Source organism: Equus caballus, chromosome 8 (assembly GCF_041296265.1).
Source record: "Equus caballus isolate H_3958 breed thoroughbred chromosome 8, TB-T2T, whole genome shotgun sequence".
Lineage (NCBI taxonomy): Eukaryota > Metazoa > Chordata > Mammalia > Perissodactyla > Equidae > Equus > Equus caballus.
In genome coordinates, this window is record NC_091691.1 from 24,118,262 (window position 1) to 24,137,485 (window position 19,224).

Here is a 19,224-nt window from a genome sequence, read left to right on the forward strand (position 1 = left end):
GGGGCTGGGGGTGGCACTGCTTATTTTACTCACCAGAGTCATCTTGCATTCAGCTCCATCCCCACTGGTTGGCACTGCCTGGTGCTGCCTCCTAAGGAGGGGTCCTTCAACCTTGCGTCCATGGATGGGCTTCCAGGAGGCTCCAAAACCCCTAAAACTCTGCAAAGTGATGCACCTGTGTGCATTTCTTGTAGCTGTCATCAGATTCTCAGTGGATCCTTGAATAAGAACACCTGCTCTTGACTCTCAAAAGGCAGTATCTCAATGTTGTATTTCTGCAGCATTACAACAGGAATCTTTCAGACTTCATCCACTGTCCTTTGATAACAGAAAAATGAAGTGCAAAGCCAGTAAAGCAATGGCATGGGCTGGATTCGCATATGGAGCTCAGGGGACCCCAGCCTCTAGTCTGGAGAAAGCATCAGTTCTGAAACAGTTTCCAGACGCCATGAAAACCGGCAACCATCAAGGTTCTGTAGAACACTGAATTTGCTGACAAATTCAGAGCCCTTGGACAACTGACGTAACTTTTCTGAGTCTCAGTTTACAGGTGATGATCCATAAAATGGGGTTAATACCTACTTCATGGGGTGAAATGTCATGTAGGATGTGTTCCATGTGTGATGAAAACTGCTCCTGTAGCTGTTCACCTGTTTGCTCTCCACCAGAAGAATCTCGCAAGGACCTGCCTGTTGGAGCAGTGCTTCTCAAACTTCAGCGTGCAGACGAGTCACCTGGGGATCTTGTTTAAGCGGGGCCTGGGGATCTGCATTTTAACCCATTCCCCAGGTGATGCCGATGCTGTGGATCTGGGGACCACACTTTGAGTAGTGAGGTACTAGCACATGCTTAAATTAGGGATGAATAATGTAATGCTGAAGACACTAGCCCCGACTTGGACACCTGATCTTGCTGTCAGCCTAAGGAAGGAAAACAGACATAAGGACAGACCACCTGCAGAGCACTGACTCAAACAATGACCAACAAAAACTCCCAAAGAGGCCAGGCTTTGCACCATTTTGCTGTCCGTTTATTTCAAGTTTACAGAGAAGCTTAAACATCTGTGGAAAACACCAAAGTCTTATTTTTCTCTTAAGTTCATGTACTTTTAAGTGATAAATACACAGTATTTAACTTTATACACCTGATAAAAGGAAAATGCATAGTAGAAAGGATCAGGAATAAAACAGAAGCATCCGGCATTAAATCAATCACAGAATAGAAAAGTCAGCAGTCCCACGAAACTTGGCCCATAAAGCTGGAGAGAAGATGGGAACCGACAACCTTGAAACCTTCCCTAGCACCTTGGAAGCAAGTGGAGGTCATGGTTCTTCCCCCCGTAACATGAAGCTCCCTTTTGGAAGATGGGTGAGAGCAACAGGTTGACCTATGTGTCTAAATGCACAGGTTTTGGCCTCCTTGTTTCAGAAAGGCTTTGAGGACAGGAGCCCTAACTCAAAGGGAAAGGCCAGACCAGTGGGGGCATGGCCTCTCTGGCCCCAAGTGCCAACAAGGGGCTAGATAAGGCTTTATAGCAGCCACTGGCAAGGCTGCGGAATAGATGAGGGAACTGGAACAGGATGGAGGAAAGATGGGTAGAGAACTCGTGCAAGCCACAGGCTGCTTACACCACATTGGTCCCACAGATGAGCCAGCGACGGAAGAAACTGATGGCCATCCTTTTTGCTCGCCTGGAAAAGCCGCTCCTGACAGCTCCCCTTTCCTGACAGAACTGGCTTTTGAAAAAATCAGTATGTGCTCCAAGAGAGTGGTAGCTCTAATGCTTTACATTTTAGCCCTCTGCTTATACTTCGGGGGTGGCAGTTCCTTTCTATAGCTTTCTTTGGTGTTTCTTTGTAAAAAAAAAAAAAAAAAAATGTTATGAACTTGGGCCTCCCCTAACCCACCCACCTAAGCAGCTGGGTGCTGCCTGATCGCTGGCATTCCACATACGAAATCTTACACGGAGAGTCTGGTGGTGGGAGAAATGGCGTTGTCCAATGCAGCAGTGTAAACACGAGTTGTTTTGCCAAAGCTCCACATGCTGCCTGCCCTCCCCAGGCAAGCCACGTGAGCCACTCAGCCAGGCTGGAGTCCACACAGACAGGCTGGGACTAAGACTAAAGACCCATTGACTTTAACCACTGCAAGGTGCTTATTGCAAACTAACCAGACCCCATCTCTTCCCAGAGGGGTGGAACCCATAAATGTAAACAAGCACAGGAGGGCAAGAGGAAGTACTGGGTTACAAAAAGAAAGAGAGCAGGCCACATGACCCTCCATCAGACAGATGTCCTCTGCTCTTGGAAACCAGCATTCCCTAATTCTGTACTGTTTATAGGATAGTGAGAAAAGGCTAGGTAAACGACAGTCAAGAGCTTATGAAGATCTGTGGAAGCCAAGAACGCTCAGGCTCTGTGAAAGTGCCGAGCAGGGGGGCACAAGGCCTTGCTTCTCTCTCTCTCTGCAAAAAGTCCTCAGATCAACGCTAATCAGGCGAAACTATAGGACAGCATGTCCTTCTGAGCCCAGTTACCAACACTATTTCCCCCAAGCCAGACTCCAAAAAGCACTGGGAATCTCCCGGGGCAAAGTCCGTCCCATTTTCCTCCTCCTTGAACTTCACGTTCACACGCGTGTGGCTCTGGAAGATGTCCCACTTGAACTGCAACCAAACTTCTCAATACTAGTTGGAAGTCAAAAGGGTAAACCTTTTCTTTCTGGACTTTCGGCCACAAAGGAGAACTTCCTGTGCCAGACCCTAGTTCTTCTGGAACCTGAGGATGCTCTGGGTTCCAACAATCTTCTCTAAAAGGGTGTCCCATTGGCCCCGTGGCCAAGTGGTTGGGTTTGTGCACTCTGCTTTGGCGGCCCAGGGTTTCACTGATTCAGATCCTAGGCGTGGACATGGCACCGCTCGTCAGGCCGTGCTGAGGTGGCGTCCCACACAGCACAACCAGAGGGACCTACAACTAGAATATCCAACTACGTACTGGGGCGCTTATGGGGAGGAGAAGAAGAAGAAGAAGAAAAGAAAAGGAAGATTGGCAACAGATGTTAGCTCAGGTGCCAATCTTTAAAAAAAAAAAGGGGGGAGTTGCCCCAAAGTTACTCTGTAGATCCTAACAGAGCTTTGCCAGTTAAGGACAAGCATTTCTGTCTCTGTTGAATGAAAGTATTTCCAAACTGGCCCTCCAGAAACTGGGTAAGTTTCACTGACTACAACAATCAGCTAGTATTTAAGAAGAACACAAACCTTAGCAGTCTCTAGAATACACAGGTTATAAACAAGCTAAGCTGCTAATATACAGGCATAGATTTCATTGGCTCTAACTCCAATCACATACCTGAAGCCGTGGAATATATCCTGGAAGCTCTAAATGATTTCTGAACCCCTCTAGAGTTCAGCCTAGAGAACTGAAAATGGTTTTTTTGTTTACTCTTGAGCCATGTAATGTACATGGAAGTGTAGGATTTCACCCTGAAGTTTTTCTCACTGAACAAGAGATTTAACTATTTCAGAAACCGGCTTTGAGCGGCTGTCATTAAGAAACCCGATCGGTCCTTTAGGCGAAACTTCTCCCACCAAACCACTAAATGCCCTTCTAGGGTTGCAAAACCCCTTTGCGAAGCGATTAAACTTCAAGCCCTTTCCGTTTTCCTGACAACAACTCTACCCATAAAAAAAATGGAAAAGTCTTTCTTACGAATAAGTTGTGTTGAAGCTCCCTGCAGCTACTGAGGGCTAACCCTCTCCCGACTCCTTGAGTCCACGGTTCTGGAAGGTGCTAAGGTTTAGGGTTTGCACGAGGAGTCACTCTCTTTCTGTCCCTTTCAAATGCAGTAACTAACTGTGGTCTCAGACCACGTCGCCGGAGTTTTCTGCCAGTTTTTCACGATTTTCAAACCCCACACACATTCACTTGGTATATCCGACATGGTTCTGAGTTCACAATGAAGGATTTTTGGCATAAAAACGTTTTTAAAAAGCAACTGTCCCAAAATGCACGTAGGTTTGGGTCTGCCAACTCCTCACACCCGCCTATTCAGCCAGCCAGCGGCCAAGGTCGACGTCATGGAGTCAAGTTTTTTTTTTTTCGTCCCCTTTAAAACAACAAAGGAAAAAAAAACCATAGATGACGGTCAAGGCTCTCCACACGTGCTCGGTTTCCGTAGGACATGCTGCTATGGAAACGCAGGGGGGCAGGTGAGCCGCCTGCATGCGAGGTCGCGCGGTCGGGCAGCTAGTCCATCGCCTCGTCGGGCCGCAGAGGAGGCATGCGTGCGCGGGAGCCCGGGGCCGGGGCCCCCCAGCTCTCCACGCGGGGACCGCCTTTCACAAGAGCACTTCCTCCTCCCCCACGGGGGGCGGGTCGGGGCCCCGGAGGCTGTCTTCGCTGCCTTGCTTCCTGCTCGCCGAACAGAAAACCAGCATTAAGACCGGGGCCATGCGGGCACAGCCTGAACCAGCGTCTCCCGTTCCCGCACTGCCTGGGACGTTATTTACTTAACCACTTCTTCTAGATTCTTTCCCCTTTTTTCTTGCTTATACAAAAGTTTCAAAGGAGACTTTGTAGCCCCTCTGTAAATGGAAAACCAGCATCATTTGCCAAAAATGGAAAGAACTATAGGCTGAGACTGAAGATTCTTCAGTCACCTGAAGGTGAGCTTCTTGGGGGCAACGAGCAGGACCACCTGGGCTTGGTCTGGCACATAGCCTTCCAGAAACGGTTGTTAACAGAACTGGCCCCAGCACACAGGCCCAAGGGACACCTCGCACAGAGAGAAGGGCCCTCCTCTTGGCCATGTGAGTGATCAGAGCAGAAGAGACTGAGGAAGTGGGAGGAAGTGTCCTTGTGTCCCCGAGAGGCCATATCCTGAAGCACCCCCAGCTAGAGCTGCCTGAGGTGACAGACATAGGCAGAGTGATGGGAGATGTGAGGGAGAGTGATGAGAGAGGAAAGGTCCAAACCCCTTGCCACCATCAAGCAAAGATTGCCCCTTCTAAGGGAAGCCACTGGGGTTGCCACAGAGGACTCATGTCCATAAGGAAAACTCACCTACACAAAGGAAGAGAAAGCACCATGTCTGTACATTCCTAGGAAGAAATCCCTCTGTTTAAAAATCACTAGCTCATTGGCTTTTTATGTTTCTGCCAAAGAACAAGGGGCGTCAAATCTCCCAGGGACGACAGCTGTAACTAGATGTGGAATCAGGCCCTCGATTTCTGCCCTAGCAGCTGCCTGCTCGTACCAGCTGGCTCTCACAGCAGACAGCTGGCGAGCCGTGGACTCAAGACCTGCGACTAAACAAGCCCCATGAGCTCCCAAGTGCTGGACCATTTGGACAACCAGAGCATCTCACGTGCAGGCTAAAGGAAGTGCAGGAACCCTCAGGCGTTGCTGGGACTACAGGTGAGGGAATAAAGGGGCAATAAAAGCCCTCTGGCCCAATCTCAGTCTGTCAGTGTCTTGCAATTTTGATCTCATTGAAAATAAGAAAAGAAACAAACGACAGACTTGCACACAGACAGGAGACAAACCCTAAAACTTGAGATTGAGATGAGAAAGGTGGAGCAAAGGCCAGCCCATTAGGCTTCCACTACCTGTCACCCTGTGAGACTCAAATGCTAGGTGGGGCCACCCCGTCACCTGGCTGCAGTGGATCTGGGAACAACCCGGCAGGCTTCTCCAGCTGTGGACTGGCTCTGATTGCTAATTGCTGCTTTCTCTGCTCCAGAAAAGCATAAATAACCCCCAAACAAGTGTTCCTCCTACATTACCATATATGCCCTTGATTCCTACATATGGGTGGCCAGTAAATTTCATCTCATAAGCCAACTCCTAACAAATAGAAATGGCTGCCGCTTGCACACAAATGTTCACAGCAGCATTATTTGTTCATGATAGCCAAAAAGTAGAAACGACGTCCATCACCTGATGGATGGATGAAGAAAAAGTGGTCTATCCATACAATGGAATATAGCTCAGCCATAAAAAGAAAAGAAGCACTGACACATGCTATACCATGGACGAACCTTGAAAACATGACACTGAGTGAAAGAAGCCAGACACAAAAGGTCATACAGTGTATGATTCCATTCATATGAAATGTCCAGAATAGGCAAATCTATAGAAACTGAAAGTAGATTAGTGATTTCCAGGAATAGGGGATTGGTGGTGATAGCTAAGGGTGCAGGGTTTCTTCTCAGGCTAATGAAAACGTACTGCAACTGATTGTGGTGATGGTTGCACAACTCTGTGAATATATTAAAAACCAATGAATTATACACTCCAAATGGGTGAAATGTATGGTATGTGAATTATCTCTCAATAAAGCTGCTCCTAACACATAGAAAAAGCTCCCTGGAGCTCCCAGTTGAGGAAGACGTGGTAGGTCGGGCTCAGTGGGAAGAGTACTGGCATTTCCACTCTGCCACAGGCACTGGGGTGATGAGTGGCACAGGGGTGCCAAGTATTTGTCATCTTGGTCTTATAGTGACAAAAATTCTCATCTGTCCTGGGAGGTGCTGGTAACACTGACCTGGGTATATGTTTGAAAGAGGGGTGGTCTCAAGGAAAAGGTCCAGATCCTCCGCAGGGACAGAGGCTGGAAGGGGACTTATTTTCTAGGTCTTAATCCATCAGAGAAGAAAGGGTAGATGCTGGGTAGGGTAGAGCCACCAAGTGCAGCATGCCTGATCTATGCTCTGACCACGCGGACCCAGAGCAGGGACAGCCACGGGGCCCTGTGACAGAGCTTCAAGGCCACTGACGTGCACGGAGCATATGTGGGTGCCAGACTGGGCCATAGGACCTGGGTGAATTCACAGGCATTCCAGGTGGAGCGCCATGCACCCGCAGCCCCAGCCCACATGCACGACCCGCCATTGGGTCCAAGCCCCTAGATGCCCCTCATTTTCACCCTGGGTCCAGAGGCCCAAGAGCCTGGGCACAGCAGCACAGGCTGGAAGGAACCTCCGCCTGGGTGGGGATGCCCCGTGCTCTGCAGCTGCCCCCGCCCCCAGGCCCCAGCAGAGGCTATGCAGGCAGGCAGGCGTTACCTTGGGCTCAGACAGGGGCTCACATTCCCTGGTTGGTTTTTTGCTGGAATGGCCAGAGGGGAGGGAAAAGGGAAGTGAGAAGGGACACATGGGATCCATGGGATGCCTGTCCCCCACCCCAGAGACACTCAGACCCCAAACACCAGCTTCACAGAGCTGTTGCCAGGGAAATAATGAGGAGAACACCTCTCTGCTGTGACACGTAGGGTCCTGGGAGTGAGACTGGCCTTGCTCACCCATCACAGGGCTGAAAATTCCACTATCGAGCACGCATGCTTCTGTACCACAAAAGCGCTCTGTGGTTGTCAAGAGCCCTCCCAGTTAAAGTGCAAATCCCCTGAGAAAGGTAAACCTTCAGTGTGGATTAGCTGTCAGCAAAAGGAGGCATGCTGCGCACAGGGTGGGGCAAAACCAAAGCCAGCAGCTGCTCTGATTTTCCCAGTGTGCCCGGCGGGTCTGGTCTGAGACTTCCCAGACGGTACCGCTCCAGGGATGGGCCCAGGCAGGGTGGGCTAGGCAGGGCTGCCCTGTAGGCAGCCTCCAGCTCCCGGCCAGGAAGAAGGCAGGTGGACACTCACGTGAGCAGGTTCCCAGGTGCTGACAACGAGCGCTCCTCCCGCCGGCTGCCCTCAAACGGGTTCCCAAAGGAGCGTTTTCGTATCATGGTCTTCACCAGGATCTGAAGGAGAGAAGAGGAGGCTCGGCCACCTGGGGGACATTCCGGGCAACGTCCTCCCTTGTACCATCTCCTTCTTCCTCTCCCCCCAGCCCCTGCCAGCTCCCAGGACTTGTGGCTGATGGCAGGTCTTTGAGAGACACTGGACAGCATCCTTCCCACCCGGGATACAGCAGCCGAAGCCATCACCAAGTCTGACTGGTCTGTTCCTTTGCTCCCAAACCCTCCATGGCTCCCTGACTGCCAACAAGACAAGACTAAACTCCTTCGTCTGACATTCAAGGCCTGTCATAATCTAGTTTCAGCCTATCTGACACCAAGGGACCCTGTGCTCCAGGAGAGCTGGCCTGTACTCTCCCTTAAGCACACCTGGTACCATCTGTCTCCTCTGAGACATGTCCTCCTGGCCCATCAACCTGTCTTGTCTTCAAGCCCAGGCCTTTATTTTCAATGAAAGCCATCTACGGCCACCCCAACAAGAAACTAATTATTGCTTCCCAGGTATAACTGGGGAGAGGGGGGAGCTACACATTTTTTATCGAAATATAATTCATATAGCATAAAATTCACCATTTTAAAGTGTACAATTCAATGACTCTTAGTATATTCACATCACCACTATCTAATTTCAGAACACTTACATCACCCCAAAAAGAAAGCTGGTACCCATTAACAGTCATTCCCCATTCTCCCTCCCCTCAGCCCCTGGCAATCACCAATCTGCCTTCTATCTCTGTGGATTTGTCTATTCTGGACATTTCATATAAATGGAATCACATAGTATGCGATCTTTTGTCTGGCTTCTTTCACTCAGCATAATGTTTTCAAAGTTTGTCCATGTTGTATCAGTACTTCATTTCTTTTCACGGCTGAATAATATTCCTTTGTATGGATATACCACATTTTGTTTACCCATTCATCCACTGGTGAATATTTGGGTTGTTTCCACTTTTTCGCTATTATGAATAATGCTGCTATGAACACGTGTGTAAGTTTTTACGTGGATGTACGTTTTCCACACAAAATGTTTTCATTTCTCTCGGGTATATACCCAGGAGTGGAATTTCTGGATCATATTGTTAACTCTATGTTTAACATTTTAAGGAGCTGCTAGATTGTTTCCTACAGTGGCTGAACCATTTTACATTCCCACAAGCAACATACAAGGGTACCAGTTTCTCAGGGGGCTGCATTTCGATGGAGGAGGGGAACACATGTCCAAGTCTAAGGAGCAGAGGAAACATCCCAGGACACTGAGGATGGCCAGTCCACAGGCTGGGGTGGTGTGAGGGCAAGGGAGCTCAGAGGTCCTGAAGGTCATTCTAGGTCTGAGAGACCCTGGGGGCCGGCCTTGTCCACTGCCGGGGGTGGGAACTCTCTGTTGCCCACCCCCCCACCCACTCTAACAAAGACCAGGTCCGCAGCTTGGTTGGGAAACACCTGCCTGAGGAGAGGATCCTTCGGGAAAGGTAATATCCATGACCACATTCCTCAGCCACTGCTCAGCTTCTCTCCCTGCCTCACCCCCTCAATCCACCCCAGGGGTGGGGTGGGCAACAGAGAGTTCCCACCCCTGGCAGTGGACAAGGCCGGTTTCGGAAACCCAGACTCCACTCCCTCTATGACTCAAAAATCCTTTACTCATAGGAGTTTGGAACTTATCCTCTTGCCAGCTAGGGAGCCATGGAAGGTTCTAGAGCATGGGAGTGCTTTTGGCTGCTGTATCTTGGGAAGGAATTTTCAAAGAAATGGTCTCAACACCTGAGAAAGAGTCACTGAGAAGCCAAACTTGGGCTCCCACCCACTTCGAGCAGAGTGTGGTGCCTCTTCAAGCTGTTTCATGTACTAACTGAGCTTCTGAATTTTTTTTTTAAGGGTGTGCTGCTAAGAAGAAAAGTGTTTAAAAAAAAACTGATTTATCAAAAGGTGGAAACACCCAAATGTCCATCAATTGCAGACTAGATAAACAAAATGTCGTCTATCCATACAATGGAATAATATTCAGCCATAAAAAGGAATGACATGCTACACCATGGATGAACCTCAGAAATATGATGTTAAATGAAAGAAGCCGGCCACAAAGGCCACATCCTATACCATTCCATTGATGTGAAATGTCCAGAACAGGCAAATCCAGAGAGACAGAGAGCAGATTGGTGGTTGCTGGGGTGGAGGTGGTGGGGGTGGTCAGGGAATGGAGTGTGACTACTAATGGATACAGGGTTTCTTTTGGGGGGATGAAAATGTTTCAGAACGACAGAGATGATGGTTGTACAACATTGTAAAGGTAATAAGTGCCACTTTATTGTTCACTTTAAAATGGTTAATTTTATGTTACATGAATTCTATCTCAATAAAAAAGAAGGAAAAGAAAAACACTGACTTAGAGAATGATGCAAGGCCCGTGCTCCGGGTTCCTGGAACACACCAGCCCCTTGCCTGTGGGCCTTTGCAGGTGTCGCTCTCCCTCAGGAGACTGCCCTGCCCCTCCCCTGGGGCCTTGTCAAGCCAGACAACACTTTCCAGCCCTCAGGACCCAGCGGAAGGAGCTCCTCCTCTGTGAAGCCTCCACTCTTACTCCTCTCTGCGCTGGCCTGTCGCCGTGTGATGGCACAAGAGGGTGATTCTTTCTGAGTCCATCTTTCTTATGAGGCTGGAGCCCCATGAGAGCTGGCGCTGTACCTAGTTCATCTCTGTAACCCTGTGCCCAGTGCATGTTGGGTGTCAGGAGTGGGCCTGGACCTCCCTATTCCAGCCCCGTCCCCCCCCAGATGGCTGCAGTAGCCCCTGCTTTCCTCCTGGCCCCCACAGTCCATCCTCCCTGTGGGATCTTTCCAAAGCCAACTCTGACCGTGCTGCTGCCCCAATTCAAACCCTGCAGGTGCTTCCCACACCTCTTGGGACCAAGATTTAAATGTTTGCCACTGCCCCACCTCCTGCCCAGCCTCATGCCACCCTCCCTCCTCCTTCCTTGCTCTGCTTTAGTGGCCCTGGCTTCCTCGAGGCTTCGTGTTGGCCTAGCTCCCTCCCACCAGAGCATCACTGCAGGTGCTGTTCCTTCTGCCGGGAACACCCTCCGCCCTCCACTCTCTCTCGGCCCGGTTAACACCCTGCCATCCTCTCAGTGCACGTCCACCTCTTCCAGGAAGCCTTCTCCAACCCCTCACCTGGGCCGCGCCCCTCCTTTAGGGCCGGGGTACACCTCGCAGCCCGTTATACTGTACATTTATTTGTTGGCTGTTTGCCCAGCATCTGCCTCTCCAGGATAGCAGGTGCCACGTTGGTTTTATTCATCACTGGACCCCCTGCTCCCAGCACAGGCCTCAGAAACCACTCAGTGTTCAAGAAGTGCTTCCTGAATAATCAATGATTAATACCGACCTCTAGGGTCAATTGCCTTCTCCCAAGAACATATCCAGCCTGGAACAGAATAACCCATGGTGGGCACCAGGGTCCAACGCCAGCTGCCCCCATGGTAGACACAGGACATGGGTGCAGTTGGTGGATGAGAAAGAGTGAATTGGTGCGGGTGAGTTTTTAATAGAGAAGGTCATGCAGAGGCCCCAGGTCGGGGAGGAGGAGGAAGATGTAAATGGATGCCCCACCCCGGGGCTCAGGGTTTGGAAGGAGGAGAGAAGGTATGTGGGGAAGCAGGAGGGAGAAGTGCAAAGCTGGGGGAGAAGGAGCCAGCATTTGGGCTCCTAAAAGGGCAGTCACTCGAGGCCGGACACTGTGCCTTTGTAGACAGTCCCACTGATCCCCTCCCAGAGTCAGGCCCTGCCTGTCTGCTAGTGCTGGGGCTGGCCTAATGCACCCTGGGGCTTTACAGGTGCTTATGGTGGGGCGGCCAGCTGGATTCTGCCCCTCAGACTGCTGCCTGGAGCCTGGGCCCCTGAGGGTCCTGGTTTCCCTCCTTGAACCAGATACTCTTTTGGGCAGAGGCTTGGCAATTGGGTGATTCCCAGAGTCTCCGAGGTTAGGCCTGGGGACTCCACATTCTGGCTCCTTCTTCTGGGGTCAGGACCCAAATGTAAGGCCACAGAAGGGGGCCTGGTGGCTCCTGAGCAAACTCTCACCCTCAGGTGTCAGGAAGAACTTTCTGAGGCATGTGAAGTGGGAGCCCCTGCCCCTAGCCCTGGAAGCTGCCCACATGGCAGATGTGAGACGAGCTAAGCCGTCCTCTCTGGAGACTAAGATCCAGCCAGGTGGGAATCCCATGGTAGAGACCTTGGCTCCAGCTCCCATCCCTGGCAGCTGCCCTGGTCCTTCTCCGCCCCTTGCTCCCCGTGACATGCTCTGAAAGCAGGGATTCCAAAAGAGGCAATGGGATCCTTAGAGAGGGACCAGCCCTCTCTACGGTAACATGGGACCTGGCTGTAGACAGAAATAAAGCTGGAAGATGCAGGGGCAACCTGGCCGGATGTGTGACCAAGGCCCAGAGGCTGGTGGCTATGGGTTAGGGGCAGACCCAGCCATCCTCTGACTCTCAGGCCCAATGTCTGCTTCTGAGACACCCGCCTGGGTCCCAGCCTGTCCTCGCCAGGCTGAGCTCAGCTCTATCTCGGCCAGCGGTTCGTCCCGCCTTACCACGGTTGCCAGGCTGGGAATGTGTTTGACCGAATTCTCGACCTCCTCTTCAGTCACTTCGACCAGCGTGCAGTTCTCGTCCTCCGATGGCAACGGCTCCGCCCCGTGCCTCGTGACCCAGGGGTGCAGCTTCAACGAATGACAGGAGGGGTGAGGGGTGGGCACAGCTGGTTCTCAGAGGCCAGAGAGCAACACCAAGGCCCTGCCAGCGAGCAGAGCCAGGGAGGGAATGCGGGAGGGGAGAGGCAGTGACCTGAGGTCAGGCATGCAAGAGAGCTGGCAAGCCAGGAGAGGGTAGGGGTGAGCAAGATGGGAGGAAACGTGGAAAAGGCCGAGAGACAGAGAATGGGAGGGAGCTACAAGGCCGGGATGTACACTGGACCGGATTCTCCATCTGGCTCCCGGTCTTGGCAGAAGTAACTGGAATTTGGCATCTGCCTCACACGGTTGCCTGAGGAGCACCCATCACTCCTCAGCAACTCTCCCTGATGCCCAGAAGGCTCAGCTCAGAGCAGGCGGCATCCTCGCCATTCCACAGAAGGGGAATTGGAGGCTCAGTTTGACCAGTCAGAAGGACAATCAGGAGAAGACCCAGCAGGGGTCTGTCCCCCACTACCCACTCCTTATTTGTAACCTTTGGGGCTGCTGCCTCTTCAAATGCTAGTTATCTAGGTGCCTAGGAGCTCCCACAGCAAATCTCTAGGTTTCTTAAAGGGCCAGATGTGTGCATGTGGCATTGGCAGTGTGGCACTGGTGGGGTATGGCGGTGGACGAGGGTCTCTCCTAACAGTGCTTTCTGCAACTAGGTGGAATTCAGCAGGCTGGAGTGGGAGGGGGTCAAACTGTGCACTAACTTCCTCCCACCTTCATTACAATCTCTCAAAGGGACAGGCAGGGTCAAGGAAAGGACCCAGGACTTCAGCAGCCAGGCCGTGGAGCACACAGAGGCCCCAGTCTGGTCTGGTCCAGGGAGGGTGGATGCATCAGCCCAAGCCAATCCGAGTGAGTGTGGGCTGCCTGGCTGGCAACAGATCCCACTTCTACAACCAGAGTGAACACAAGTCCTAAATCCTCCTCCAAGCCCCCCAGCAGCCCCAGCAGCCCAGAGGCCCCAGGGCATGGGAGGGCAGTGGTGCCAAGAAGGGCACAGCACTGTGGGCGGAGGGGTGTGGGGCCTGGCCAAGGCAGGGTTGAGCCAAACAATTCCAAGCAGAGGATGCAGGCTGAGCCCCTGGTGCACGCCCCATGGGGCAGTGGTGACCCCCAGGTACCTTGATCTCCGGCACCACAATCCTGGACTCAGGGTTCTTGTCCAACATGCGGGTGATCAAGTCCTTCAAGTCCTCAGCTATGTCGGGCCTGGGGGTAGGAGACACATCAGGGGTGGGAGACATACACAGGACCACCGAGGGCTTGGAGAGGGAGGTGCCTTGGGATAGACAGGCGATACTCACTGATCTGGAAATTCCAGGGCCTGACTCTTGATCTTACTGTGTAAACACATGATCCGCTCGTCCATGAACGGGCACTGCAGAGAGAGGTCAAGGACAGATGGCTGTCAGCGGCTGACACACGCGTCCTGCAAGGGCGGCCCTGTGCTGGTGTCACTCTGCATGGGTTACAGCCGAGAAATAAACAGCCCAGGGGCCTGGTCTAGGGAGGAAGCAGTTCCCATCCTCCTAAGTTCTAGAAGGCCCAGGCACGTCCTTCTAGAAGGGCTAGAGCCCTTCTCAAACACACAGCAGCCTTCCTCTGTAGCTGTGCTGTAATTTATCTGCTTATACGAAAGCGAGCACTCTTCCTCGCTCACCTGTCAGGTGAACAACAATAACGCTAAGAACAACACAAAAGACACAGTGGCAACAGCGATGATTCGTGAGGACCGAGCCTGGGCTAGGCCCTGGACTGAGGTCGCTCAGGACCAACATTTCATTGGCTGGTCCCTCTGCCCGGAATGTTCTTCCCACCAGCATCTGCACAATATCATTGAGGTGTCTGATCACAGCCCAGCTTCTCAGGGAGGCCTTCCTGAGCTTCTGTCTCAGACAGACAGTCCCTCCCACCACCCTGTGACTTCTCCTCGGAGCACCAATTCTTGACGTTATGTTACACGTGCATTTGTTCACTGTTTAACTCCTGCACTGGAAGGTCAGCCCCAAGAGGGCAGGGATTTTCGTCCGTCTTGCTCACTGCTGACTCCCCAGAGCCAGGAGCATCCCTGGCACATAGGAGGGGCTTGATAAATACTTGTGGAATTAATGAATGTTTGAATTATTTCTGTCGATCTTCTCAGAAGCCGTAAGAGATAATTAAGTATTCTTCTCCTTTTACGGAAGAGAGAAACAGAAGCTAAGACAGGTGATGTGTACCGGGAAGTGCAAAGATGGGATTTGAGCCTAGACTAGGCTGACTCTGAAGCCACCTCCCAGGTGACAAAGTGATGCTCTCGCCCAGCAGAGAGCCTGACCAGGAGGAGCTCAGGTATTGTGCCGGAAAAAAGAATCTTTATGTGGGGTGCTCAGAAGGTTGGAAAAGGTCGCAGAAAGTGACCTGGTCCACTCCTGTCCAAAGAAAATGGTTTCAATGAGAGCAGTAACTTGAGATGGGAGTCTGGATTGCCCAGGTGGATCCAACTGACAGAGCTCACTAAATAGTCACTGAAGATCTGGGCATTTCATTTTATGTAAATTCCACCCCAAAAGAAAAAAAAAGAACCATAAACAAATAGTGAGCTGTAACTAATGACCGCATTCTGAAGCATTTGGAAGGAAGTGTAGCAGTGTCGGCAACTCACTCTGAAACGTGTAACAAAATAAGACAGATCGAGGATGGATGGACATGTGATAACGCAAGTACAGTGAAACATTTACGGTAGAATCCAGGTGGTTGCTGCATGGGTGTTTTTTGTATAATTCTTTCAGCTTTGCTATATGAGTGAAAATGTCCTAATCAAACATTGTGGGGGAGGAGATTATAAACTCCTTTACTGCCTCACAGGACCAGTTTCTTAAGTTTTCGCTAAGAGGAGCACAAGCTCATGAAGAGGAAAAATTCATGCTCTTATTGCTCGCATAATCAATCAGAACTTCAGAGTTAAAAATAGAAGCCCCTAAATATCGATAATATAAAAACAACAACAAAAGAACAACAATTAAGAAAAGACGAAACGGCACCCCTAAATCAATAACGCCACATGGACTTTAACTTGCATTCCAATTCCATCCCTCCAGCAACAGCTTCTAGGAACGCTCCGGCGAGAACATCAAAGCAGTATTGGGCTCAAGAGGAAAGAGTGCAGTTATTGATTAGTGATGTCTGTCTTGGAGTTAGGAGTGGGAAGAGGTGGCACATTTGCTGTCCTTGCCTTAAATGCATCAACTATTTATAACCTTTTTGAGCCTCTGTCAATCCTTCTGTTTTATCACAGCATTTTTTCACAGATATGACTACCATATACAGATATATACATTTGGGAAGGCACCCTTTTTCATATTCAGATCTAGCTGTGGAAATAAAATGATATGACTTTTAAATGAATAAATACTGTCTCCCTGCAAGGGTAACTATTAATCCAAGGGGACCACCCAGCATCACTCAGGAGACAGGACAGCCCACCCTGTTACCTGGCCAAACACAAAGCAGTACAGCGTCACACCCATGGCCCAAACATCCAAGGCCTGCAAGAAAAAGAGAGCTTCACGTGAGGGGACACAGGGCAGTGAAGGGCTTCTACTGTTTTTGCCTGTCCAGCAACCAATCCTCCAGCTATCCTTTGGGGAACCACCTCTTTTTGACTCTTGGTTTATAGAGTTGGGGTGGGGCTGATCCTGCCCCTTGGCCTCTGGGTGGGCACGTGACCCAGACCCAGCCACTGAGAGCACCACTTCCCCCAGCCACAGTGATCGGTTCAAGGATGGGCACATGACCCAGACCTGGCCACTGAGAGCACGACTTCCCCCAGTCACAGTGATTGGTTCAGGATGGGCACACAACCCATCCTCCCTTGGGGAGGAAACCAATTCAGGAAAATAGCTGAGGGATGGAAAGACAGACTCCTATTTGAATCCCTGTACCTAGCCAAGCCTGAAGCCAAAGGTGCCCCACTCCTGATGTACACGATCCAATGGATTTACTGTTTAAGCCTGTCTAAACTGGACTTTTGCTGCTTTCAACTAAAAGGACCTTAACACAGGCACAGAACTCAGCACCTCAGGCAGGTCCAAACCCACCTTCCCAGAGAAGATCTTGCGGGTCTCCGAGAGCGACTCGGGTGCCATGAAGGCGGGCGTGCCCACAGTGTTAGAGAGGAGCGCGTCGCTGCCCTTGAACTCATTGCTCACACCAAAGTCGGCAATCTTGATGTGCCCATCTTCTCCAACCAGCAGGTTGGAAGGTTTGATGTCTCGGTGGATGATCTTCTGGTAGTGCACTGGGGGTGGGGTAGACACCAGATGGGAGAGAGGGGACAGGAAGACCATGTGAGGAGCTCCACATGGCCCGCACAGCCCGGAGACACAAGCATGGACCATACTGTTCTCCCACAGCCCAGGCCCTTCCCAGCCCTCCCTTCCCAAACCCACGGAACACCCACAGCTCTGAAGGATGAGGGGAAAAGAGTGTCTTTAAGGAAGTTCTCCAGTCTTCAAAAATGAGTAAGGGGCCAGCCTGGTGGCATAGTGGTTAAGTTAGTGTGCTCCACTTAGGCCCAGAGTTTACGGGTTCGGATCCTGGGTATGGACCCACACACTGCTCATCAAGCCATGCTGTGGCGGTGTCCCACATCAAAAATAGAGGAAGATTGGCACAGATGTTAGCTCAGGGCCAATATTCCTCACAAAAAAAAAAAAAAGAGGAGTGAAAAATCAAACGCCAATAGCAATTAGTAACCGCCTGCTACAGTAGGTGTGACAGTGTATAGAGAGTTCTCGTTAAGCTTGGCTCCCAGCTAGAAGCCTCAAGACTTGTGACAGTCAAACATATTTTCACTTACTAATGCCAACCCTCAACCTGTTCACCAAACCAACAAGGACTGGAGCAGGCTGACGTGAAGTGTGACCCACACAGCAGGACTGGGGACTTGGCTAACTCTTCTGCCCAGATGTCAGGCCATGGCAGGGGACAATCCTATGGTGTGGAAGACCCAACTGCATTCCCGTGGTGATGATGAGGATGATGATGGAGATGAGGAGTAGCGCCCATTGCTGAGTGTCCAGTCCTGGGCCCTAGGCCCTGTGTTAAGTGCTTCCCATTTAAATCTCACAACAATCCGATGTGATCGGCAAGGGTAAGAGTCAAGATGCTTAACAACCAGCAGAAGAAAGGACACCCGCCAGTCAGAACTACCGATGGGCAGCAGCTGATCTCAGCCCTGGTGACAGATTCTTTATTCCCACTTTACAGGAGAGGAAACTAAGGTTCCAGGAGGTTAACAAGATCCCCTCTCAGGGCTGCTGGGAGGAATAAGGGACAATGCAAATAAAGCGCCTGTCAGTGCCTGGTACACATAGAAAATGCTGGATAATTAGTCACTATAGTTATTGCTTTTCATTTTTGTGTGTGGCCGGAAGAAGGGTTTCTGCTCACCAGGGGCACGGCGGCCCCAGCAGGGCTCTCTGCGGCTGTCCGTGACTCTGCATCTCAGACAATTCTGTTTCCCTCCCACCTTCTTGAGCTCCAGGAGGAAAATGAGAAACTTTCCACCCACTACCAGGGAATGCTAACCCCCCGGGGCACAAGTCCTCCCACAGGCCCCGCTCACAGTACTCGATGCCTTTGATCAGATCCTGGAAGTAGAAACGGGCCTGGTCCTCAGACAGCGGTTTGAGGGTGGGCACCTCCATCACAGGCCTGAAAGGTCGACACAGGTATGAAAAGCAAACCAGACACACCGGCCTTTGCCCTCTCTCGCCAGCAGAGCCCAGTGCCGCCTGGCTTGGCTTTGCAGCTCTAGAAGCCTTGGGCATCACGCCCACCGGAAGCTGGGACACTCACCCTTGGTTGACCAGTTCAAACACTGCAGGGAAGAGAAGGGGGTAAATGGTTACACTGGGAAATCTGTCTTCCTCCTGATCCGCCCCACCTCACGACCACCCCTAGGAATACCGGGAAGCACAGAAACTAAAATTGGGACTGGGCTGGGGCGAGGAACAGCCCACCAAACCAAAGCCGCTCACGGTCCTGCTTTTCTAAGTTCCTATCACGAGGCTAGGGGTCAGAGATTTCCGGTGTCCCTGGGATCCTAGCCCAGCCGTACTTCTGGTCCTTAAAACAGCTGAGGCCCATCTGGCCAGAGAAAACAAAGCAGGGAGACAGACAGGCGGGAAAGCTCATGGGCTCCTTTCATCTCTCCACTCATACCTTGGAGGTGCCAGGGATGTGACTGATGCTCACCTATGTCCTCTTAGTCACACCTAGCTCCTGAGCCATCTTATGCCAAAGGACAGGTCTAAGGGGACACAACCCAAACATCATCTTACTTAGGGACAAAGTAGCCCTAGCGGTCTTCGGAATCCTAGGGAAGTTGCAATTCAAGAAACAGCAAGAACAGGTTTTGACAATGCCTCCCGCATTCTCCAAGCTGCCAGGAGGTGTCAGGCTACAGACCAAGAAAGGTTGGATAATTTTGTTACAACTCCTCAATGCTCTGTGGTCAGCTGGCCCTCAGACACTTTCCTGTGACTCTCAATCCAAAATAAGACTTGGACCTAGAGGCGGGGCTGGAGGTTTCCTCATCGCCTCAAAGAACAATTCGTCCCATTCCTCTGAAACAGGGCCCTTTTTGACCCACATGCCCACCCAACACGCACATGCCCCACTGCCCGCCAGCTTCCTGCCAGCCCTGCGTGTGGGGAACCCACCCACCAAGTAGTAGATAAACTATGTTCAGGGAATGCAGTAT

At 51.2% G+C, this 19,224-nt stretch overlaps 1 protein-coding gene and 1 long non-coding RNA gene across 35 annotated transcripts in view; one reads left to right on the forward strand and one right to left on the reverse strand.

Moving 5' to 3' along the window:
- Nucleotides 1–1,008: 1,008 nt before the first annotated feature.
- Nucleotides 1,009–19,224, reverse strand: part of CAMKK2 (calcium/calmodulin dependent protein kinase kinase 2) — a 47,288-nt gene continuing 29,072 nt past the window's right edge. For 8 of the 34 annotated variants that reach the window (XM_023647180.2, XM_070220203.1, XM_070220204.1 and 5 more), the window contains 10 exons: nucleotides 18,318–18,339; nucleotides 18,085–18,173; nucleotides 16,556–16,755; nucleotides 15,950–16,003; nucleotides 13,781–13,854; nucleotides 13,598–13,685; nucleotides 12,327–12,455; nucleotides 7,642–7,742; nucleotides 7,064–7,106; nucleotides 1,009–4,409 (listed from right to left, as the gene is read on the reverse strand). In XM_023647180.2, coding sequence (XP_023502948.1) covers nucleotides 4,245–4,409; nucleotides 7,064–7,106; nucleotides 7,642–7,742; nucleotides 12,327–12,455; nucleotides 13,598–13,685; nucleotides 13,781–13,854; nucleotides 15,950–16,003; nucleotides 16,556–16,755; nucleotides 18,085–18,173; nucleotides 18,318–18,339 — 965 coding nt within the window. In that variant the 3' untranslated portion in view covers nucleotides 1,009–4,244. The remainder of the gene's footprint in view (nucleotides 4,410–7,063; nucleotides 7,107–7,641; nucleotides 7,743–12,326; nucleotides 12,456–13,597; nucleotides 13,686–13,780; nucleotides 13,855–15,949; nucleotides 16,004–16,555; nucleotides 16,756–18,084; nucleotides 18,174–18,317; nucleotides 18,340–19,224) is intronic. The other 26 variants (XM_023647181.2, XM_070220211.1, XM_070220212.1 and 23 more) reach the window with 7 other exon arrangements.
- LOC138915213 (uncharacterized) lies at nucleotides 4,409–5,453 on the forward strand. Its single transcript, XR_011420834.1, has 2 exons — nucleotides 4,409–4,663; nucleotides 5,162–5,453. It is a non-coding gene; the product is annotated as an uncharacterized lncRNA (long non-coding RNA).